The sequence below is a fragment of the Bos javanicus genome, chromosome X (genome assembly GCF_032452875.1).
Source record: "Bos javanicus breed banteng chromosome X, ARS-OSU_banteng_1.0, whole genome shotgun sequence".
NCBI classification, from domain to species: Eukaryota; Metazoa; Chordata; class Mammalia; order Artiodactyla; family Bovidae; genus Bos; species Bos javanicus.
In genome coordinates this window covers 109,273,326-109,299,918 of record NC_083897.1, presented here as the reverse complement: position 1 = coordinate 109,299,918, position 26,593 = coordinate 109,273,326, and the positions used below count along the sequence as shown (strand labels likewise).

Sequence of the window (26,593 nt, the reverse complement as noted above, 5' to 3'; positions counted from 1 at the left end):
CTCAAATATATCAATGCTTCTTCAAAACTTTATAAAAATTCTAGTGTTATAATTTTGTTTCCTTTGCCTTTTTTCCATATAAATAGCATAATCAGATTAAATTTTGGCTCCAACCAAGCTTGTTCCTCTTTTTATATCATTTTGAAGATGTATTTTTTTAATTCAGTTTTGTGAAGTGCTTGATCACTTTGTTAAATGACCAAATAATATGAGTCTGAAATAAAGATTAACTATTATACTGTGTGTTTTATGAAACACATTTTAAATCTAATAATGGACTTTAATAATTTTAACTTTTCAACTATTATTGCCATGTCTGCTAAAGCTACTACTACTACAATGATCCATTTTTATAAAGTTCAATTTCACGGCTAATAGGAACACAAATGTTAGGGCTTATGATATAAATAACCAGTTTACTCTACAGAATGGTTACACTGTTGGAATTCATGCTGTCATCATGAGTATATTACAGTATATTTTCTTGAGCCTTGGAAGCCCTGAGTATCAGCATTCTCCTTAACTTCTGTCAATCTGATTGTGGGAAAATTGTATCTTATCTTCATTGTATGTTTACTATTTTTTTTTTTTTCAATTCATGCTGAAGCTGAACACTGTCATTTACCTGTTAGAATTCTCATCTTTCCTGATCATCTCTTCCTGCTCTTGGTATGAAGTAATTAAGAAAAATTAAGAACATAATGTCATTTCATGTAAAATGCCCTTATTGATACTTCAACTATAATGAGAAGAGACATGCTGTTTAATAAAACTTGATTGCAGGCTCAAGGAAGTCAGCATTTTAATACGGAAGAGACTTAAGCATATGTATAAGCAGAAGCAAGAAGCCAGGGTTGAGCAAAAGTTAAAAAGATGTAAAGCTGGTAGGGTTTAACTGATGGGCCAAAGCTCAGAGATAACTGGGATCAGGGTTGAGGTAGAAGGAAGAGCCTTGAACAGGAAGTATGTTTCTACCTTTGAACAGATGATGGTATGTTAAAACAAATGTGAATGTAGATAAAAATGTAGGTGGTAGAGGCACTTTGGGATTAAGAGCAATTAGCTTTATATTTGGGAGAAGGCAATGGCACCCCACTCCAGTACTCTTGCCTGGAAAATCCCATGGGCGGAGGAGCCTGGTAGGCTGCAGTCCATGGGGTCGCGAAGATTCGGACACGATTTTTATCTGCTGAGGAAAAGAGATATAGTAAGAGATTTGAAGAGTGGCACAGTGGGTTGAAATAAATATCTGGAGGGAAAAGAAGATACAGCTGACAAAATTCAAATAAAAAAAGATATTATATTTGGCTTGGATTGGGAACCATAAATTAAGGTAGGCACCAAGAAAATATGTGTTTGTGAACTTTGTACCAGTTGTCAGGCTTACAATTCCTGGTGTGGGAATACACAAGGCTGATTAATGGAACTTTCCAGGGTATGGAATTTTGAGGGCAGTTGTATCACTATGAGTGTTATAAAAACATATTGGATCAAAATTTTAGCATTATAATAAAATTAATTTCTTAATTTTATTTCATTGTTCTAAATTTTTTTTCTCCTATATGACAAGAAAAAATAGTAAGCTTGATAATTAAAAATGTATTCTCTTTTTAAAAATTAATTTAAAAGTCTTTAATGTAAACTCACCATGTCCTGGGAGAATGTTTAGACTTAAAAGTTCTCCCCCTTCTTCCTTCAACCTGAAGAGACTGGAGACCAAGGAAGATGCTGACCTCTAATATCTTCCTCTCTTCCACTTTCTTCATTACTTTATGAAAAGATTCTTCCTTTCCTTTTCTTAATGATGGAATCTCTCTGTCCTAACTCCCTCACCCTTTCTTCTGTGGACTCTTTTTTTTTCTAGCTGCCATACGCATATCTTCTTGTACTCATATTCCTTGGTGACTTGGCATCATAATTTGGCCTGAATTATTGAAGGGCCATATAGAAACATGACTGACAAAAAGAATAAAAATAGCTAACTTATATGACAAAGATCATAAGAGATTTACTACAAGCAACTATATGCCAAAGAAATGGCCACAGTATTTAATTTTTTACTCTGTATAGTTTTGTTGTAAATTTATGTAAAGATGAGTTTCTTAATTTCTAATTAGGATTTCTTAAATTCTAATTTTAATTCAATTTAGGTTTGCTTTTTCAAACTTTCTAAATTTATTTTTGAATTTGTGAAACATATATTATTCAAAAGTCATCTATATAAAATGTTCTACCTAAAGAAATACCATTCCTGTAATTCAACCATCTACCAATTTCTGAATCAACTGTATAGATGGCCATCATCATTTGATTCTGATTTATCCATACTGTGTTTATGTCTGTAAAAATGAGATATTTGGATAAATGCATATATACACACATGGTTCTGTTTCATCCTCTTACACAAAGGTAGAATACTGTATGATTTCTTTTACACCTTGCTAACTTTGCCCATGTCTGAAATCCTAATAAAATGGTTAATGGACATCTTTCCCATAGATTTTTATGACTTTTAGTACTCAGTTTTTTTTTTTTTCTACATTATTGATTATATACAACTAGTCTCTAGTACATAAATATTTTCATTATTTCAAATAATTTGCTATACAAATATGCCCCATGCATTTTGCTATACAAATAACATCTTTGTATATTTAAGATGTATTTCTACAAGTAGTATTGATGGGCAAAATGGTAAATATGTATACAATTTTACTGTATGTTACAAAAATCCCCTTCTTACCAGCTGACATCTAGTTCAATATGTTTATGATTATAAATGTAAGTGCCGACAAAGACTTGTACTTTTTATACATGGTAGCACTAAAAGCAAGTACTTATTATATAACCCATAAGCACATTTTGAATAATTAATTGATTTTTGTAGTGGTTAGTTTAAATTATTAACATTGCAAAAGTGTGTATTTATGCATGTGTAATTATTAACTACTATAATCTATTTTTAGATGGTGGACTCAAACATGATCTCTTTAGTATCTTTTAATTTGAATAGTTTAAATGAAAATTCTAAGAATTTATGAGTTGGGTTTATAAGTTGATTTTTGAATACTATAGAGAAAACCATTAATAGTGATGAATATCTGCTTCAGAAATGTCATTTAAATCTAATCTTAAACATACCTTGAAAAATGATCTGAAAATTTCCCATTAAAAGGAAATTTTGATTCTATTTCAGTCTCCACTGGTTTTTGTCCTCTTGAATGTGACATTGAAGTCTGTCATCTCTTTATATTTTGATTAGGTGAGGAAAAGCCCAAGCGTCTTGTCATGGCTCAAATCTGGGACAGCTTCATGGAGGAGACTTCTGCCTTCAAGATTAGTGGTGTGACTCACACAAAAGGTATGGGATTTCTGCCTTTATATTCTGTCATTCTATATGCTGTCACATTTCAGAGATGATAACTATATGTCTTATTGTCTTAATACATATTTAATGAAAATGAAATATACAAGTTAAAAATTTTCACAAGTTGTTTTAGTACATTGACAGAAAAATACAGATAATATAACCTTTATGTATAGTCATCACATCTTCACTTTTTCATTCCATAATGCATGAATACAACTTGTAAAAAAATGTTATCTCTGAGATTTTGAATATTGAATGTCACATCACTTAATACATAAGTGTGTAAGTCAAAGATTTTGGAAAATTAAAATCACCTAGTGTGCTAAATTTGCTTACACTTATGAAAAATAATTCCGTCTTTGCAAAGCTGACAATTCTGTGAAAATGTATTATAGAGTGCGTATATATTAGTCATCCCATTTGAATATTGATGAATAGGAAAAAATTATAAGGCATAAGAAATAATGAAGTTGCTTAAAAATCTAAAGCTCACAAGCTATGACTTTGCTTAAAATATTTTTAATTGAAAAAAAATAATCTTCATAATTATTGTAAATATGATAAAATACAGATTATCTTAATTAATTTAAAAATAATGGCTACAATCAGTAACTACTACTGACATTTAAATATAAGTAGGTTCATGACCTTATTTTTACTCTAGTCATTTATATCAGCATTCTGAATCTTATTAATTTATTTCATTTGATACAACAACTCCATGTTTTAGGTGTTATTCTTATTGAATCAAGGAGATTGCAGTTCAGAAAAATTAACTTACACATCAAAACAGTTATTTGCTAACAAAGCCAGACTACTGTATGTCTGATATCAGCATCTTTGTTTTCTGTTTCTTTGCAATATATTGAAAGAAGTATGAACTGCAGTTCACAAAAGAGAAAGTACAGATGGCCAAACAATGACTAAAAATAAGTTCGGGGTCACTAATAGTCAAATAGATGTTAATTAAATTGTAGCTATCTAAGTTTTCTTTTTCCTTTCTTTTATAAAAAAATTTTTCTGTTTCAATGAAATAGGAACAAATACGGATTGTGTGTGTGTGTGTGTGTGTGTGTGTGTGTGTGTGTGTTTAGTTACTCAGTCATGTCTGACTCTTTGCAACCCCATGGACTATAGCCTGCCAGGTTCCTCTATCCATGAGATTTCCCCTGGCAAGAATGCTGGAATGGGTTACCATTTCCTTCTCCACAAATACTGATTAGGGAAGTATAGAGACACAAGAGATGCGTTTTTGATCCTTGGCTTGAGGAGAGCCATTTCCTGGAGCAGGAAATGGCAACCCACTCCAGTTTTTCTTGCCTGGGAAATCCCATGGGCAGAGGAGCCTGGCAGGCTACAGTCCATCGGGTCACAAAGAGTTGGATGCAACTGAGCATGGATCACTAAATCATTACATAATTGTTATAGCTTACAGTGATTGATGTCGGATTCATGATCTCTGAAGAAGAGAGTTTAGCTTCAGGATCAGGGACAGGCTTGATCACTCAGAGTTCTTGTGTGATAGAAGTTTTATTACGGTGAAAAAAGACAGAGAAAGCTTCTAACATAGACATCAGAAGGGGGTCGGAGAGTGCCCCCCTCTCTAGTCTCAGCAAGGGAGCTATATACTTTTTCAGTTGGTTATTACAGTAAATCAAAAGAATGTCTCAAGGTTGTAAAGGTCTTATCAGACCCACTCTCACAACATACAGTTTAAGATGACAAGAAACATGTCCTTGAACAGGATATGTTGTTGTTATATAATCATTGGTACAGAGTTTAAGGCAAAACATATCCTTGAGCAAGATGGGTTGTTTTGTTGTGTAATCATTAGCTCTGGCCTTAAAGAAAAAGAGAAAAAATTTACGTGATTAAGATGAAGGGATGTTAAAAAGAAAAAAGTTTGTCCTTTTCTCCTCCTCCTCCCCCTCTTCCCCCCGCCACTCCTCCTTAGAGGAGGAGGACTTCTTATCAGACCCAGACTTCTTATCAGCCTACCTGACAATTAACTCTCTCAGTTGCTGAAAATCACTTTGTGTAATGTATATAAAGAAGCTTAGAAATTAGCACTTTTTTGACACAGTAATTCCATTTCTGATGAGATATTTTCAAGAAATAACCAGAAGATGGATTATTTACTCACAGAGATGTTTGATATTGAGTTATTTATAACAACAAAAAAAATTAGAAACCACCTTAATGCCAAATAACAACTTTGTTTTTGTAGTAACTATTTATATGTCTGCTTATATTTCAATTTTACCAACTCATTAATATGAGACATTTTCTTCCTTTTACATTTCAATTGATTTTACACTTTCAAAGCCTTTGTACATTGTAAATAGGTTGAAAATTTACCTCTATTTTCTTTTTTCTTCTCCTTTGTTTATAATGTGGAAGGAGTTACAGGTAGGTAGGCATCTTTTTCATTTTCTCCTTTAATTTATCCAGATTTTGGTTTTTATACTATGAAATTACAGTCTAATTTGATCCCCCCTTAAGAGGCAAGATTTCTATCTTTTAATTAAATGATAGTTATTATTTTGTTGTTATTTATTTTTGCAATGTGATATTCTATATTCAGATCATGTATACTCTGCTACACAGATCTGTATTTCAGGTCTTTGCCCAATGCCATACAGTTTAAACCCTACAGGTTTATGTTTTCTTATTTTATTTCAATTTTCTCATGGTCAATTCAATCATTCCTTTCCTTTTATCATCTCTTTATCCTTCTAGAAAAAAAATTAGAACAACTTATAAACGAGTTCTGAAAAGTCCCAATAAACACCTGGATTTAAATTACATTAAACCTATAGACAAATTTGAGGGGAACTGCATCTTTATAATATTTAATCTTCTTATCCAGGACCAATCATTTCCTTAATATTTTTGAGTATAGTATTTATAAATATTAATGAAGTCTATTTTTGCTTGAAAAAAACCAAGTTTCCATTGGCAGTACTTTTATTTAAATAATACAAATATTGTGTAAAGGTGGTCAAAAGGTAAAAAAATTAATAAAATGTCAGGGAATCATTCACTGTAAACATAGAGTTGAATATGGAGATTATGGAAATTATTGTTTCTCTTACCAGAGTCAGCAATCTTATTGAATTAGTTTATAAAATTTCCATCTTTTTCCTAATTTTGAACTATTTTATATGGAAATGACTTTGCTTATTTTTTTTAATGCTTCTTTTTTTTTTTTTTATTCCTGGGTCATTATTCTGCAGCAAGTTATTTTTAAGATATTTTCAAATTAAAACCTAAATAATCCACTAGGAATTATATATAATTTATATTGTTAATGCTATCTTCAAATGGTTTTTAAATTTAATGCAGTCTTCTGCTGGATTTTTCATCTAACAGTGGACACCCTGTCTGTGCAATGGGTTGAAATTTCAAAATATATTCCCTGCTTCTCTATATAATAAAATTTCCAAAGAGGATTGTTTATTTTCAAGAAACTTTCTGTTTGTTCTGATATTCTTGTATGATATAATATTAGTGTTAAGGATGTCCCTGATGAGTTGGAGAACATAAAAACTAAGAGTACAACAGAAATGGGATCTCTGTTTCTTACAGTGCTATTGGCTTTTTAAAGACTTTGGAATTCTTTGACTGTATTGCAAAAATTGCCTCATATACCATATAAAGCATTTGTAGCCTTAAAAATAAGTCTTTCTACATCTGCATGCTTCAGATGAACTGACTGAGTGGCGAGGTTCTGAACTTGCATTGTCCAGTCTGCCATGTAATGTGACAGTACATTCAGTTCAGTTCAGTTAAATGCTAGACATTAAAGGGAAACCAAGTAACAGCTGGTAAGACTAATATATATTCCTCAGTTGTGAATGTTGCTGCTTCAGTCCATGGTAAGCTTGTCTATGCATCATCCCAGTCACAACCTGATTTTACCAACATTTTGGTCTGTATAATGACAGAAGGACATGGATAAAAATAATTTTTGCAAATACTCCTCATATTAAATCATTTTAGTTCTTTCTAAAATTTTAAGTTCCTTTGCATTTATGAAATCCCTTAGTAAAATTGAATGGGTGGGTGAATGGATTGATAGATGGATAGATGGATGGATGGATGGATAGATAGATCGATAGATAGAAACCAAGGCAACAACCCTAGCCATTGAAACTGTTTTTTTGCATTAGATAAAGATGTTCACATCCATTTCATTCCTCAAAGAAAACATTTTTTTTTCTAGAATTTTTCTTCCTTAGACTGAGTTCTATACTAAGCTATAGATGAAAGGGAAAGGGAACGGGAAAGTCACTCAGTCATGTCCAGCTCTTTGCAACACCATGGACTATACGGTCCATGGAATTCTCTAGGCTAGAATACTGGAGTGGGTAGCCTTTCCCTTCTCCAGGGGATCTTCCCAACCCAGGGATCAAACCCAGGTTTCCTACATTACAGGTGGATTCTTTACCAGCTGAGCCACAAGGGAAGCTATAGATACTAATAGCTAAATACTTCATTTTGTTTTTAGTAGTTTCACTGTTCTTTTGTTATCTTTCTGTCAAAACTGGTAACAGGAAGTAGACAGGAGGAGAAAAAAAGGTCTTCCTGTCAGTGGAGAATCTTAACCTGCCAGGTTTTCACTTTGAAACTCATTCTTGTCTACACATCTACTTAGGTCAAGTAACCAAGAATGAAACAAGAGTATAGGTGAATTGTGATCTCAGAAGACATCCTTCTATAACGCTGAGACATGTATAAGAGTTGCAGTATTTTTTTTTTTCTCTTTTACTAGTAAGTATTCAAATGTCACTTAAGGAAAATCAAGATTAAACTCTTGAGGGAAAAAAAAAAAATCTTAGCTGGAACATTTTCATGGATCCTCTGACTGTGTTAGTTAAGAAAAAGGGAGGGGGGCATAGATTAGCATTATTATATATCATAGTATAGCACTAGGGAGTAGGTACTACTTTACAAATCTATATATGTGTAAAGTTAGACCTAGGGCTTTAGGAAGGGAGCCACACTGCAGGAATAGGACATTAGACTTGCAGTGCGAGAATCTGTGTTCTGTTTGTTTGTTTGTTTGTTTGTTTTCTCCCCCTTGATTATTTTTATTTTTATTTTTTTTTACTGTGATGTGGAAAAGCTGTGTTAGCTTGAGCTGGTTTCTGTTCTCTCCAGACCCTGTTTTGGAAATCAGAAAAAGTAGAAATCAATTTTACCTAATAAGATATTTTTTTCCTGATAAGATAATTTTTGAACAAATGCAGTTGTGCATGTGATGAAATATCTAGACATTAAAATTATGTACAAGTATTGGTTATTAGTATTATTGCATAGGTGAAAATAGGTAAATGCCAAGATGAATTCCTGATTTTCTCAGTTTTAGATGAAATAGGATCTAGCACACTGCCAGTACATGCCAGGAAATATATTTCTAAAAAATGAATAAAGCAATAAATAGCAGTTATTTTTCTTCTGAAAACAGCTTTTTAGGTTAAACAGTTAGGAGAGAAATGATTTTAAGTTTCATCAACTACTCATTGATGAAAGTCTTGTTGCCTTGATCAATACCTTTTCTAGAAGAGGATATATTACAGAATAGTAGGTATCTGTTTTTATATTCATATTTATGTTTTAAGAGTATCCAACTTTATAGAGTATATCAGGCTTCCCAGTGGCTCAGTGGTAAAGAATCCACTTGCAATGCAGGAGACCTGGGTTCGATCCCTGGATTGGGAAGATCCCCTGGAGGAGGAAATGGCAACCCACTTCAATATTTTGGGCTTCCCTGGTGGCTCAGAGGTTAAAGCGTCTGCCTGCAATGCAGGAGACCTGGGTTCGATCCCTGGGTTGGGAAGATCCCCTGGAGAAGGAAATGGCAACCCACTCCAGTATTCTTGCCTGGAGAATCCCAAGGATGGAGGAGCCTGGTGGGCTACAGTCCACGGGGTCGCAAAGAGTCAGACATGACTGAGCGACTTCACTTTCACTTTCACTTTTATATTTATATCTAACTATATTAAAAAATAACTCACTCTTGTTCCTCCTTTTGCTATCCCTAATCCTTTATATATTCTGTTCATTCAACATTTTAATTTAAAAACTCAGCAAATTTCTATTATTCATATACCACTTTCACAAATTTTGGCATTTCCTAGTATCACCTATATAAAAATTTACCTAATAGTATTTTAGTAGAAAGCAGTGTCACTTGTCATGAGCTGTACAATGTACTCTTTTCCAGGAACTAAACACTTTATATAAATATCAATTCATTTAGTCTTCACAACAACCCTAGGAGATAGATACCATTACTAGCACTGTGTTAGAGATGAATATACTGAGATGTGTAACTTATGCTGATAAGTTATATCCAAGATCACACTCACAGTATGTGCTGGAACTTGGGTTTGAATGTAGGGCTTGGACTCTTACCCAATTATGCAATTCTGTTTTAAACAGAAGATGGCTATAAAATGTCAGTAAAAATTAAATGAAAACTTTAAATATCTGTCCAAGTTTCACTCAGAAGTTTCATAAATGCCAGTCTTGCAAAAAAAAAAAGTCTTCCTGGAAAGCAGTCTCTGAGAAGGAGGTTGGTGTGCAGGAAGTGTACTAGTGGGCAATATATGAGGATCTGCAGCACTGGGAGAGAGAGGATGAAACAAAGCTGAACAGAGTGAGGTGAGGACAAAAGTGTCAGCTCACACCTTGGCAAGCATTGAAACAAGGATAGCTCTTCAGAGTCTCCCCAGTTGGAGATGAGGAGGCCAGGATTTTACATCTCATTTCCTCACACCCATCCCTCCCACCCCAACCCCATCAATTCATCATGAAATGTAGTCTAATCCTGGAAAGGAGTTTAACTGGGTCAGGTGACTCTCTTCTGCTGAAGGCAATTCTCCCAAAAAGTTGATATCTAGGTACTGTATATTGGCAGTAATCTTGATAGCTTGGGGCATAAAGTCATAAAGATATATCTTCTTTTTAGTAGAAGCATTATTGTTCACTTTTCCTGATACTTATCTCAATAATTTTAAATATGATAAGATGTCAGAATCAAGGTTCATTTTATTCATTTTTTTGTTATTATTCAGTCGCTGAGTCGTGTCCTGACTCTTTGTGACCCCATGAACTGCAGCACTCCAGGCTCCTCTGTCCTTCACTATCTCCTGGAGTTTGCTCAAATTCATGTCCATTAATCAGTGACGCTGTCCAGCCATCTCATCCTCTGTTACCCGCTTCTCTTCCTGTCCTCAATCTTTCCCAGCATCGGTGTCTTTTTCATTGAGTCAGCTCTTCACACCAGGTGGCCAAAGTATTAGAGCTTCAGCTTCAGCATCAGTCCTTTCAATGAGTATTCAGTGTTGATTTCCTTTAGGATTGACTGGTTTGATCTCTTTACAGTCCAAGGGATTCTCAAGAGTCTTTTCCAGCACTACAATTTGAAAGCAATTTGTATTCATTATGTATACATAATTGTCCTATCACCACTTATAGAAAAAGTCATCCTTTCCTTACTTAAATTGCAGTTACACTTTTTTCTTAAATCCATTGACAGAACGCGTATGAGTTTTTTTCTGGATTCTGTTCCTTTCTAGTTGTCTGTTCATACGTTTTTGTACCAATATCATGTATCTCAACTACCATATGGCAAGTCTTAATATGTAGTAACATAAACCCTTCTAATTTTTCCTCTTCTTCAAATTTGTCTTAGTTATTCTAGATGCTTTGGACTTTCATAATAATTTCAGAATCAGCTAGTAATTACCAAACACACACAGGAGCACAGATATACACATGTTCCCTTGTGAGGACTTTAATTTAAATGTATTGAAACTATATGTTAATTTGTGAGCAACTGGCATCTTAGAAATACTAAGTTATTGAGTTTTTGAATCCAAGAATATGGTGTTTCTCTTCGTCTAATTTATCCAAATGGCTGTCTACTATATTTTTTCAAGATTTATTTAAAAGCCCATCTTATCCCTACTGATTTCACATGCCAACATTATCATATACTAAACTGCCATATGTACTTCAGTTCTTTCTGAATTATCTCTACTATTCCACTGATCTGTCTTTTAGAGCCCAAATTACACTGTTTCAATTAGAGAGGCTTTATAATGTGCTTTAGTATGTATTGAAGATAGCTCTGTCATATTGCTCTTCCTTTCTGAGATTTTATTGGCCATTATTCCCTGTTTATTTATCTGTATGAACCTTATAATAAACTTGACTACCTCTAGAGAAAACCTGAGAAAATATTTACTGGGATTATTTTTAAGTTATAATTTAAATTGCAACTTTATATATGTAGAACGAAATGACATTTCTGTGATATTAAATCTTTGTATCAGTGTCATTTTATGTATTTTCACTAGTTCATCAGCTTTGTGCCTTCAAAAACATTTAAATTTTATTTTTAAAATATTTTTACAAGTGTTCTAATGGGCAAATCATGCTTAAAACTAATTTTGATCACCTTTTAAAAATAGTGATAGTATTGGCAATGTATCTCATTCTTTTTGACAAGCGCAATAGAAAATATACAGTTTGTTGTCACATAATATGAAATACCTTTATGATTATTTATACTTAATAATTTCTTCCTTATTTTAAGTATAAAAGCTCACTATTATATTTTATCTTATTGCTTCCTAGATAACAAAAAGGCTTTACTGAAAGTAACACTTTTCTCTGCTCAAGAATAAAAAACCTTGAATCATTTTAATGAGAAAGATGAATATAATTAAAAGTGCTCATATAGTGACTATCACATTACTTTATTACTCATGATATTCCATGATGCAGTGATAAAAGGATTAGCACACTATTCAAAACATTTTACACAATGTAAATAATTTCTGTAAGGGCTAATTAAATTTTATCTTCGATTTAAAAGAAAAGATTTAGAGCCTCAATTTAGATTGTTGTCTGCAGAGCAATCTCAATGTTAGGGAATCCTACTTTTGGTTAAAGATTGCTAGCAGAAAAGCACATAGAGAAGATACATTTAACCATGTTGCTCTATTTATATTTTTCTTTAAAACATCAGGCCTTTCTTTTTCCACATAATTGTCTATATCTAACTGAAACTAATCAAATATATTTTTAGTCATTTTCATGTAACTTAAAAAATTCTAATTTAGCTTTATTTAAATATAGATGTGTAGGTAGACAGATAAATGTTAGGTAGCATCCCCTTTCTTTGAAAATTATTATCTCTGTTGTCAACATGATGCCATTCAGTTGACCATTGTAAGAAACCCATTGGGTTCCAGGAAGCAGAACTTTCAGACCTAACATTAGTGTTTACATTTGGCTTCATGTAAATTGTATTTTCATAACTTTTGCCCATTTTAAATGATATTAGGTTGTTTTACATCTGCCATTAATTTGCAAAACTTTTTCATGTCATCAGTTGAAAACCTTTTTTTAATTGAAGTACAGTTGATTTACAATATTGTTTCAGTTGTACCAGCAAAGTGATAGTTTATCATAAGATATTGAATATAGTTCCCTATGTACTATAAATACAAATATGTATTTGTATGTACAAATAAATCCTTGTTGCTTATCTATTTTATGTATAATAGTTTGTATCCATTAATCACTTACTTCTAATTTATACCTCCTCTCCTCCCTTTCTTCCTTGGTAACCCAAAATTTGTTTTCTATGTCTATGCATTTATTTCTGTTCTATATATAGATTCATTTGTATTATTTTTAGATTCCACATGTGATGTCCTTAATATTTTTTTTCTGTCTGACTTCACTAAGTATAATATTCTCTATGTTTATCTATATTGCTGCAAATGACAATATTTCTTTTTATGGCTGAGCAGCATTCCATTGTGTGTGTGTGTGTGTGTATGCATGCGTGTGTGTATATGTCACATCTTCTTAAGCCAATCATCTGTTGTTGGACACTTGGGTTGTTTCCATGTCCTGGTTATTGTAAATAGTGTTCTATGAACACTGGGGTGCATGTATCTTTTCAAATTAGAGTTTCTATCTTTTCTGGATATATGCCCAACAGTGGGATTACTAGATCATATGGAAACTCTATTTTTAGTTTGTTCTAAGGAAATTCTATACTGTTTTCTATAGTGGCCATACCAGTTTACATTCCCACCAGCAGTGTAGGAGAGTTCTCTTTTCTTCACATTCTCTTCAGCATTTATTATTTGTAGGCTTTTTGATGATGGCTATTCTGACCAGTGTGAAGTGATATCTCATTGTGGTTTTGATTTGTATTTCTCTAATAATTAGTGATCTGAACATCTTTTCATGTGCTTGTTGGCCATCTGCATGTCTTCTTTGGAGAAACGTCTATTTAGATCTTCTGCCTCATTTTTGGTTGGGTTGTTTATTTCTTCAGTATTGAGCTGTTTGTATATTTTAGGGATTAATCCCTTGTCAGTCACATCATTTTCATATCTTTTCTCCCATTTCATAGGTTGTCTTTTCATTTTGTTAATAGTTTCCCTTGCAGTACAAGTGCTTTTTTTATTTTATTTTATTTTTTTAAATTTTATTTTATTTTTAAACTTTACATAATTGTATTAGTTTTACCAAATATCAAAATGAATCTGCCACAGGTATACATGTGTTCCCTATTCTGAACCCTCCTTCCTCCTCCCTCCCCATACCATCCCTCTGGGTCGTCCCAGTGCACTAGCCCCAAGCATCCAGTATCATGCATCGAACCTGGACTGGCAGCTCTTTTCTTACATGATATTTTACATGTTTCAATGTCATTCTCCCAAATTTTCCCACCCTCTCCCTCTCCCACAGAGTCCATAAGACTGTTTTATACATCAGCGTCTCTTTTGCTGTCTTGTATACAGGGTTATTGTTACCATCTTTCTAAATTCCATATATATGCGTTAGTATACTGTATTGGTATTTTTCCTTCTGGCTTACTTCACTCTGTATAATAGGCTCCAGTTTCATCCACCTCATTAGAACTGATTCAAATGTATTCTTTTTAATGGCTGAGTAATACTCCATTGTGTATATGTACCACAGCTTTCTTATCCATTCATCTGCTGATGGACATCTAGGTTGCTTCCATGTCCTGGCTATTCTAAACAGTGCTGCGATGAACACTGGGGTACACGTGTCTCTTTCCCTTCTGGTTTTCTCAGTGTGTATGCCCAGCAGTGGGATTGCTGGATCATAAGGCAGTTCTATTTCCAGTTTTTTAAGGAATCTCCATACTGTTCTCCATAGTGGCTGTACTAGTTTGCATTCCCACCAACAGTGTAAGAGGGTTCCCTTTTCTCCACACCCTCTCCAGCATTTATTATTTGTAGACTCAATGACTATAGTAAAGTTGCAGGATATAAAATCAACACACAGAAATCCCTTGCATTCCTATACACTAATAATGAGAAAACAGAAAGAGAAATTAAGGAAACAATTCCATTCACCATTGCAATGGAAAGAATAAAATACTTAGGAATATATCTACCTAAAGAAACTAAAGACCTATATATAGAAAACTATAAAACACTGGTGAAAGAAATCAAAGAGGACACTAATAGATGGAGAAATATACCATGTTCATGGATTGGAAGAATCAATATAGTGAAAATGAGTGTACTACCCAAAGCAATTTATAGATTCAATGCAATCCCTATCAAGCTACCAACAGTATTCTTCACAGAGCTAGAACAAATAATTTCACAATTTGTATGGAAATACAAAAAACCTCGAATAGCCAAAGCGATCTTGAGAAAGAAGAATGGAACTGAAGGAATCAACCTACCTGACTTCAGGCTCTACTACAAAGCCACAGTTATCAAGACAGTATGGTACTGGCACAAAGACAGAAATATAGATCAATGGAACAAAATAGAAAGCCCAGAGATAAATCCACGCACATATGGACAACTTATCTTTGACAAAGGAGGCAAGAATATACAATGGATTAAAGACAATCTCTTTAACAAGTGGTGCTGGGAAATCTGGTCAACCACTTGTAAAAGAATGAAACTAGAACACTTTCTAACACTATACACAAAAATAAACTCAAAATGGATTAAAGATCTAAACGTAAGACCAGAAACTATAAAACTCCTAGAGGAGAACATAGGCAAAACACTCTCTGACATACATCACAGCAGGATCCTCTATGACCCACCTCCCAGAATATTGGAAATAAAAGCAAAAATAAACAAATGGGACCTAATTAACCTTAAAAGCTTCTGCACATCAAAGGAAACTATTAGCAAGGTGAAAAGAAAGCCTTCAGAATGGGAGAAAATAATAGCAAATGAAGCAACTGACAAACAACTAATCTCAAAAATATACAAGCAACTCCTACAGCTCAACTCCAGAAAAATAAATGACCCAATCAAAAAATGGGCCAAAGAACTAAATAGACATTTCTCCAAAGAAGACATACAGATGGCTAACAAACACATGAAAAGATGCTCAACATCACTCATTATCAGAGAAATGCAAATCAAAACCACTATGAGGTACCATTTCACACCAGTCAGAATGGCTGCGACCCAAAAGTACAAGTGCTTTTAAGTTCGATTATGTCTCATTAGTTTATTTTGCTTTTATTTCTTTTGCCTTGGGAGACTGACTTAAGAAAATATTGCTGTAATTTATGTCAGAATGTTTTGCCTATGTTCTCTTCTAGGAATTTTATGATGCCAAGTCTTATATTTAAGTTTTTAAACCATTTGAGGTTTATTTGTGTGTGTGATGCAACTGTGTGTGCTCATTCACAGTTGCTCAGTCATGTCCGACTCTTTGTGACCCTATGGACTACCAGGCTCCTCTGACAATGGAGTTTTCCAGGCAGGAATACTAAAGTGGGTCACTATGACCTCCTCCAGTGGATCTTCTCAACCCAGGGATTGAACCTGCATCTCTTGTGTCTCCTGCAATAGCAGACAGATTCTTTACCATTGAGCCACTTGGGAAGCCCATATAATGTAAGGAAGTATTCTAATTTCATTGATTTATGTGTAGCTTTCCCAACACCACCTGTTGAAGAGACTGTCTTTCCTCCGTTGTGTTTTCTTGTCTCCTTTGTTGTGGATTAATTGATCACAGATGTGTGGATTGGAATTCTTTGGGGCTCTCTGCTCTATTACACTGATCTACATGTCTGTTTCGTGTTGAAACCACATTGTGTTGACTACTGTAGCTTTGTAGTATAGTCTGAAGGACTATGCTGCCAACTTTGTGCCTTTTCCTCAGGATTGTTTTGGCAATTCTGGATCTTTTGTTGTTCCATACGAATTTCAGGATTTGTTCTACTAGTTCTGTGAACAATGTCATGGGTGTTTTGATAGGGATTACATTAAATCTATAGATTGCTTTGGGTAGTATGGGCATTTTAATAATATAAAAGTATGAACATTGTCAAACAGTTTTTCTTCACCTGTTGAGATAATCATGTAGTTTTGTTGTTTCTTTTGCTGATATAATGTGTAACATTGATTGATTTGTATATGTCAGACCATCCTTGCAAACCTGAATGAATCCAACTAGATCATGGTGTATGATCCTTTTATATGTATTGTTGAATTGATTTTGCTAATGTTTTATTGAGTATTTTTACATCTCTATTCTTGAAAGATATTGGCCTATAATTTTTTTTTCTTTATCTATATCTGGTTTTGGTATTAGGGTACTGGTGGCTTCATAGAATGGATTTGGAAGTGTTGCCTGCTATTCAATTTAGAAAACATTTTTGATACATCCCTGGGAGATAACTTCTTTCAATCTATTATTTGTTTATTGTGTTTGATTATAGAATTTTCCCATAGGATTTTTTCTTTTTTTTGCAATTTTATCATTGAATAGCCCTTTCTTTTCTATTCTCTGAGTCACCTGTCTTGGTTAGAAAGATTTTCTCCTTCAAACATTGTGAAAATAGACTACTAATTTTTTTTTCTAACCTCTTGTAGAGTTTTAAAAAATATATTTAAATATGTAATTCATCTAGAACTTATCTTTATATTTAGTGTACAGGTTTTCCTATTTGTTTTTCCTTTAGCTAGATAGCTGTTGTGATCACTTACAAAATAATCCAGTGCTTTCCCAATGAATGGGAACAACATTAATATATAAATTGTATATTATATACTAATTATTTAAATCAATAGTTATGTATAAGTTAATTTATATGAAGAAATATTACCATGATTATAATATATTGATGCATATTTTAGATATTAACTCCTTAATATATTTAATATTATATAGTATTTTAGTTAATTGATGCATATGTTAATAAGATAACATATTCATAAATACATACTTCAAGATTTCTTTATGGTCAATCTGTATGTTGTTTCATTACTTTGGTTATAACTAGCCAGTACTTTTTTTAAAATTTGTGATATTTATGGTGTGTATTTATATCTAATATGACTAGTCACTTTCTCTATTCTCGATATGATATAGAAGAAACCAGAAATTTAGATGTTGCTTAAAAATAGCCCATCATCAGTGTATTTGGGAAGTAAGAACAAAATTCTATCATTGACTTTATTAAACCATCTTTAAACAGTAATTCTTATAGTTTTTTATGTGCTTATGGATAAGTACTTTATTTTTTCTTCTTATATTACCTGTCTATAGTCTTTAAATACTGACACATCATTTACTTTAAATGCTTATTTTCACAAAATGGTTTAACAAAATTCTCAAGAGAATTTTGTAGTTCCAACTCAATTATATTATTGCCAGTGAATGAAAGCCAAAATCCTTCTCCAGAATAAAAATATATGGTTTTCCTTGTTTTTAAATTATTATAGGTTTATATAAAGCATTATGCATAATCCTCAAAATGAGAAAGTTTATCTTTAAGCAATGTGAATTATATACCAGTGATGATTTGACAAGATAGTATTCTAATTCAGCATTAATCTAGACAATAAATGTAAAGCCAAAACTCTGTCTCAAAGCATTTTATACATGTAGAGGGATATACAGATTTATAGGATAATAATTTTGCTCTTATTATTGTTGCTACTACTTTCATTATTAATATTGATGTTATTCTAATTTGGAAGTCCTTGCTATGATCAATAGAAGTTACATACTCAAAGAATTTGTATTTTAGAATATAATAGTTGTAAAGATAACAACCATGTTCTCTCAATTATCACTCCCTGGATATTTAGTGAAGTATAAAGCACTAGTATCTTAAAAGAATATATAAATAATTTCTTTCCAGTTAAAGTCCATTTCACCTAGAAATAAAACTGCTACATTTAAAACAGATTTTTACTAATGTGACTTTAGAAAATAAAGATCTACAGAAGAGAAATAGACCAAAATGGATTAAAAATGAGCACTTCTTTAAGTATCACTGTATAAACAAAATTCCATTATCATAAATACCATTAAGAGAAATATGTTTCAGAGAAAGTTTCTTTGTACTAAAATATTTTAATGACCCAGTAAATGGTTCATAGAAATAGTGTTTAGCTGGTACGGTTACAATGAACTCAACTCTGCCACTAATTAATATAACCTTAGGCAAGAAACTTCTCGACCTTTTAAGTTTTCTAATTTTAAAAATCTGTCATTTGGCATTTCCATGTTCTGCTCGGTGATGTTTAAATGTTTAGCTTTGGAAAAAAAGCACTGTTCACAGTCAAAAACAATGAAAAGATGGGAAAACTGAAAGGTCATAATTTTTATCCCAAGGGCTTAAGATAAATTGACAGTGACATCCTCTTAGTAGCTTAACCCCCTAAAATTCCACTGGCACTCCAGACAAAACTGGAGAAACTTTGAAAAATTATCCTTTGTGGAACAGACTTAGAGGAGGCATGAAAATATTCCTGGACCCTCTTTCTTATATTGCTATGGAACAAAAGCCTTACCCTTCATGGTGAAGAACAACAAATATTGTTCTTGGAGCATAGGTAAGTCCTTAGAGCATAGGTAAAAACCCATTTCAGCTAGAGTAAGGTCAGAGGGGAAAACAGAAAAAGAAAAAACTTCTACTCTTGGGGGAGAGCAGGGATTTATGTAAGACATAGGGCAACAGCTAGCAGAAGAACAATAAAAGTAAGAAAATCACATCCCTCAAAACAGAGGATATGGTGAATGCATGACAATCAAGTTTAATTAGAACCACAGAGAACACTGACCTCACCACATCTACTGCAAGGTTAACAAGCAACTGTAACACAATAACACTGAACAGTTGCAGGAGGAAGACCCTATGTGAGGTACAGTGCAAAGGGAAGACCAAAAGCTGAGGGTGGAGCAGACATTAAGAAAAACTCTTTGGCAAGCTATCCCCACATGAACAAAAGTGTATCACTCTCAGTTAAAAAATATATGAGACAGATGTATATCCCCTTGTCAAATGACAAGGGGAAAATAACACATCTCAAGAAACAAATCAATTATTAGACCCAAACTGTGACATCATACGGATGTTCAAACTACCTAAGAAGACATTCAAATTACTATGGCTTTAAGCTTTGAATGGAAAAGATGGACAGGATGACAGATTGAATTAATTTCAGCAGCAGAATGGAAGTTATTTTAAAAAATAACAAAAATGCTAGAAATGAAAATACAGAAGAATGAAAATACATAAACAATGCCTTGATGGATTCATCAGCAGATTTGACACATCAAAAGAGAGAATCTATGATTTTCAAGTTAGGTTAACAGAAATTACAGTAACTTAGAGACAAAGGGAAAATATTAACAAGACAGGAAAAAAGAAACATGAAAAGTTGTAGAACAATAACTGACAGCCTAACATGCTTATAATTGCAATTCAAGAAAGCAGAGAGATTGTAAGAATACCACAAATGAAGAAATACTTGAAAAGAGAATAACATTTTTTCCAACCTTGGCAAATGATATTTAAACTGCTAAAAAACAAACAACAAAAAGAAAACCTTGAAGGTAGCCAGATTTTCTTTTTTATAAATTTCTTTATTTATTTATTTTTGGCTGTGCTGGATCTTCGTTGCTGCACAGGCTTTTCTCTAGTTGCGGTGAGCGGAGGCTACTCTAGTTGCCATGTGCCGGCTTCTCATTGGAGAGGCTTTTCTTGTTGTAGAGCATGGGCTCTAAGCATGTGGGCTTCAATAGTTGCAGTACATGGGCTCAGTAGTTGTGGTTCCCGGGCCCTAGAGCACAGACTCAGTAGTTGTGGTTCACGGGCTTAGTTGCTTCATGGCGTGTGACATCTTCCCAGACCAGGGAGGAATCATACCCATGTCTCCTGCATTGAATGGCAAATCCTTTACCACTGAGCTATGATAGAAACCCCAGAATTTCTTTTTTAAAAAAAGACATATTATGTAAAGTAGAATAAGGACTTCTGTTCTTAAACCATGCAATCTAGATGATAATGGTATGACATCTTTAGTGATTAAAGAAAAAAAATACTGTCGATCTATAATTTCATATCCAGGAAAATACTTATTTAAAATGTAGAATTATGGCTTCTTCAAGTCAATATACAAAAGCCAGTTATATTTTTATATACTAACAATGGACAATTGGAATTTGACATTAAAAATGTCATTTATAATAACAAAAAGCCCTGCAAGTATTAGGTAAAGATATAAAAAATTATGTATAAGAACTGTATACTGAATAGTGGGAAAAATTGACAAAAGAAATCTAATAAAGCTAAATAAATAGGCATGTTCACTGATTGAAGACCAGATATTGTTAAAATGTCACTGATCTCCAATTTGATATATAGATCCAGTATATTTCCAGTCTATTCCTCATCAGACTTTTTTGTAGGTATTGACGAGCTCATTATAAAATGTATATGAAAAGATAAAAGAACTAGAATTTCCAAAATCATTTAGAAGGAGGAACAAAATTATATACAAACTGACAGATTTTAAGATATACCTAAAAACTAAATTAATTTATAGTGGCTAAACATAGGCATAGAAATCAAATGAACAGAAGACAAAGCTCATATTTAGATTCAAGCAAATATAATCAAGTGAATGTTTTGGGGTCTGGTCTGAAGAATTACTGAATACATAAATGGTATAAGCTAGGTCCACTGATGGATGAACAGAAGGTGAAAATTCAAAGAGAAAGGGAGTATTTGTACCTTCTCAAAGTAATTCCACAAAGTATTTATTAAATACAAAAGGGAGATACTAACTCTACATTGGAAAACCTGGAGGATATCACTTTAACTGATTAATAAAGATTAATATGGCCAGTAATAAAATATATCAATATCATGTATCCCATGATAATTGGACACTGAGAGGGAAAAATAATTTCTCTGATATTATTCCCCAAAATATATTTCCTTAGTCTTATCACTAGAAAATATCAGATAAACTCAAGCTGAGGAGTATTTTATAAAATAGCTTATCAATACTCTTCAAAATGTCAAGGCCATAAAAGACAAGGAAAGGCTGAGTCAGTAACTGAAGGAGACTCAAGGAACACAAGATCTAAATGTAATGTATTTGCATATTTCACCTTCACCCACACCCCATTGTTCAAATTAACTTATATTTAATATCAGTGGAGGTGGGAGATATATTTTCCCTACGTTAATACAGGAAATATAAAGTATGACCATGATTATATAATTATAATGAAAAGGAGCGAAGTATCAGGAAAAGTGATCTTTGATCTGTTGACCTCTGTGGCTACCAACCCATTGTTCTTTTCATATTTGAAGAAGAATTCCTAGGAAGAGCTATTTATACTCATTGCCTGTACTTCCTTGTTTAAGTTGAGGTATAACTGACATATAACATTATATAAGTTTCAGGTGTAACAACATACTGCTGTTGAGTCGCTTCAGTCATGTCCAACTCTGTGCGACCCCATAGACGGCAGCCCACCAGGCTCCCCCGTCCCTGGGATTCTCCAGGCAAGAACACTGGAGTGGGTTGCCATTTCCTTCTCCAATGCATGAAAGTGAAAAGTGAAAGTGAAGTCGCTCAGTCGCGTCCGACTCCTAGCGACCCCATGGACTGCAGCCCACATTGCAAAAAAATCACCACAATAAGTCTAGTTAACATCTATCATCACACAGTATAATGTTACAAATAAATATTTTTCTTGTGATGAGAGCCTCTAAGATATACTCTGTTTGTTGTTGTTCAGACGCTCAGTTGTGTTCGACCCTTTGCAACTCCATGAACTGCAGCACGCCATGCTTCCCTGTCCTTCACTAGCTCCCAGAGCTTGCTCAAACTCATGTCAGTTGAGTCGGTGATGCCATCCAACCATCTCATCCTCCGTTGTCCCCTTCTCCTCCTGCCTTCAATCTTTCCCAGCATTGGGGTGTTTTCCAATGAGTTGGCTCTTTGCATCAGGTTGCCAAAGGCTTAAAAACTTTGAAATATACTGTAAGTTATTTTTAACTATAGTCAACATGATGTACATTACATCCCCATAACTTATTTATTATTAATATTTAGCTGGAAGTTTGTGCCTTTTGACCACCATCCTCAATTTGCTCCCCCATGTGTCTCCAACAACCACCAGTCTTCTCTGTATCTATGAGCTTGTTTTTGTTTTTGACCTCACATACAAAGTCATATGGAGAAGGAAATGGCAACCCACCCCAGTATTCTTGCCTAGAGAATCCTGTGGACAGCGGAGCCTGGTGGGCTGCTGTCCATAGGGTCGCACAGAGTTGGACACTACTGAAGTGACTTAGCGTGCATGCGTGCATTGGAGAAGGAAATGGCAACCCACTCCAGTGTCTTGCCTGGAGAATCCCAGGGACAGAGGAGCCCGGTAGGCTCATTTTAATGGATGTATCCAGAGAAGGCAATGGCACCCCACTCCAGTACTCCTGCCTGGAAAATCCCATGGATGGAGGAGCCTGGTAGGCTGCAGTCCATGGGGTCTCTAAGAGTTGGACACAACTGAGCGACTTCACTTTTACTTTTTTCTTTCATGCATTGGAGAAGGAAATGGCAACCCACTCCAGTGTTCTTGCCTGGAGAATCCCAGGGACAGAGGAGCCTGGTGGGCTGCCATCTATGGGGTCACACAGAGTCGGACACGACTAAAGCAACTTAGCTGCAGCAGCATGAGATCATATGATATTATCTTCCTCTGTCTAACTTATTTTACCTAGTGTAATGCACTTGAGATTACTCCATATTGTTTCAAATGGCAAGAATTCAGTCCTTATTAAGGCTACTCTACATATCCCACATTTTCTTTATCCACTCATCAATGGGCACTTAGGGCATTTTGCAGGGTTCCCTTTTGTCTGCATTCTCACTAGCACTTCTTATCTCTTGTCATTTTTGTAATAACCATTCTAACAGGCGTGAGGTTATATTTCATTGTGTTTTTGATTTGCATTTCCTTGATGATTAATGATGTTGAACATCTTTCTATGTACTTGGCTTCTGTATGTATTCTTTGCAAAAATACCTATTCAGATATTCTGTCCATTTTGTGAGCAGATTGTTTTGGGGATTTTTTTTTCCATTGAGTGTATGGATTCTTTATGTATTTTGAATATTAATCCCTTATCAGATATATGATTTTCAAATATTTTCTCCTATTCCTTAGGTTGCCATTTCTTTTTGTTGATGGTTTCCCTTCCTGTACAGAATATCTCAACTTGTTTTTTCCTCCAGTTCTCAAATTCATTTCAGTGAGGATTTAATCTTGACAATTTGACTGAAATTGCTTTTATCTCAGAAATCACAACTCACATGTTTCTTTATCTGTAGGTCAGTGCTATGTCAGTTTATCTCTCAGTAGCATTTGGCATAGTTGACTTTTTTCTCCTTGAAATATTGCATTCACTTGGCTTTAGTTTTCCTTCCATGTCATTGCTCAGTCTTTCTGAATCTTCTTTTTTGTCTCTTGTCTCCTCCTAGAATTCTAGATGTTGGCTTCATTTAGGGCTTTGTCCAGTCTCTTCCCCAGTTATAGTATCTTCCTGGACATTTTTTTTTTTCAGGCTTGTGTATACCATCTATACATGACCTCTTAATCTATATCTCTAAACTTCCTTCTGAGTTTCAGCTGCCTGTTTTCATCTTCATATGGATATCTTTTAAGTATCTCTTATGAAATATTATTCTTGAATACTTGTCTCATCACCTATGTTAATTTATTCCCCCAATATTTTTTTTTTTTTTTTTGGTTTAGTCAATGGCACCATCATTTATCCGGTTTATCTTTCCAAAAATCTAGGTATCATCAGTTCAGTTCAGTCACTCAGTCGTGTCCGACTCTGTGACCCCATGGACTGCAGCATGCCAGGCTTCCCTGTCCATCACCAACTCCTGGAGCTTGCTCAAACTCATGCCTATCGAGTTGGTGATGGCATCCAACCATCTCATCCTCTCTTGTCCCCTTCTCCTCCTGCCTTCAATCATTCCTAGCATCAGAGTCTTTTCCAGTGAGTCAGTTCTTCGCATCAGGTGACCAAAGTGTTAGAGCTTCAGCTTCAACATCAGTCCTTCCAATGAATATTCAGGACTGATTTCCTTTAGGATTGACTGATTGGATCTACTTGCATTCCAAGGGACTCTCGAGAGTCTTCTCCAACACCACAGTTCAAAACATCAATTCTTTGGTGCTCAGCTTTCTTTATAGTCCAACTCTCACATCCATACATGACCACTGGAAAAACCATAGCTTTGACTGGATGGACCTTTGTGAGCAAAGTAATGTCTCTGCTTTTTAATATGCTGTCTAGGTTTGTTATAGTTTTTCTTCCAAGGAGCAAGTGTCTTTTAATTTCATGGCTGCAGTCACCATCTGCAGTGATTTTGGAACCCCAAAAAAAATAAAGTCTCTCACTGTTTCCCCATCTATTTTCCATGAAGTGATGGGGCCAACTACCATGATCTTAGTTTTCTGAATGTTGAGTTTTAAGCTAACTTTGTCACTCTCCTCTTTCACTTGCATCAAGAGGCTCTTTAATTCTTCACTCTGTGCCATAAGGATGGTGTCTTCTATGTATCTGAGGTTACTAATACTTCCCCCAGCGATCTTGATTCCAGCTTGTGCTTCACTAGCTAGGTATCATACTTTATTCCTTTTATTTTCTCATTGCAAATTTCCAGCCCATGAGTAAATACTGATAGCAAAGCCATAAAAATATATCCCATTTCCGATCATGTTTTACCACCTCCACCACTTTCACCCTAGACTACACTACCTGGACTATTGCAACTGCTTCCTGTATTTCAGTCTTATACCTATTTTCTGACCTCCAAAGAGAAGTCAGAATGATTTCTTATAAAATATAAATTAGATTGTATCACTATGCTATTTAATCCTTCCCATGTTTTCCAGTTCCCCATTAGGAAGTGAGGTCAGAAACCGCCCCCCCACCCCCCACCATTAGGCAATCCATGCTTTTCCTTCTGATCTCACCATCTCTACTCTCCCCCACCCTTCAATGAGCTAATGACTACATCAACGTTCTGAACCAATTCCTATTTAAGCTTTTACATTTCTTACCCTTCTGCTTGGAACACTCTCACCCAAATTCTTATTTAACTTTCTGTAAATCCTTGAAGCCTCCATTAAATGTCACTTCTTTGGAGACATTTTCTCTGAAAGCACTCTCTGCTAATTCTCTCTCCCTAAATAATTAACTTGAAATGCATTATGTAACAGTTACCTATTTATTACTCTTCTTTTTCTCCACTAGAAGTGAAGTACCCTGATGTGCAGGATATTTTCTGTCTCATTTCCTACAGTAACCCCAGCAACCAGAATGGTTCCTTGCTCAGGCCACTTAGTAACTAATATTTATTAAGAACTACCATATGCTAAGATCCTGTTCTAAGTTCTGTGGCTATTGCAGGGAGCCAAACTGACAAAAATCTCTGTGTTCCTGGAATTTACATGCTCATGGAGAGAGACAGATAGTGATAAAATAGGACTGGGGGAGAAAATAGGCAGAAGAAGGCAATAAGGACAGTAATAGTGTTGGAGGTCCAATTTTGAATAGAGTAACTGGAAAAGTCCTTACTGAAGGGATAAAGTGAATGCACAAATTAACCTGCATTGATGGCTATAATAAATTACTGATAGAGTATTAGTCAAGTCCATATCATCTGTGTCTTATGTAAAACCATAGAATATTTAACAAATTTGTGTATTATGATAAACAGGAAGAGAAAGCCAGCATGCTAGAATGCCAACTGTATAATTAATCTCAGTATTCTACAATGTTTGACTGTGGTCTTCAAGACACAATATTGAGGAAATTAGAATGTCTCACATGGGGTTCAAAGC

At 34.2% G+C, this 26,593-nt stretch overlaps 1 protein-coding gene across 4 annotated transcripts in view; it reads left to right on the top strand.

Moving 5' to 3' along the window:
• Positions 1-26,593, top strand: part of CFAP47 (cilia and flagella associated protein 47) — a 485,875-nt gene that overhangs the window by 376,798 nt on the left and 82,484 nt on the right. For all 4 annotated transcript variants that reach the window (XM_061410459.1, XM_061410458.1, XM_061410460.1 and 1 more), the window contains one exon: positions 3,263-3,361. In XM_061410459.1, the coding sequence (XP_061266443.1) occupies positions 3,263-3,361 (99 nt within the window). The remainder of the gene's footprint in view (positions 1-3,262; positions 3,362-26,593) is intronic.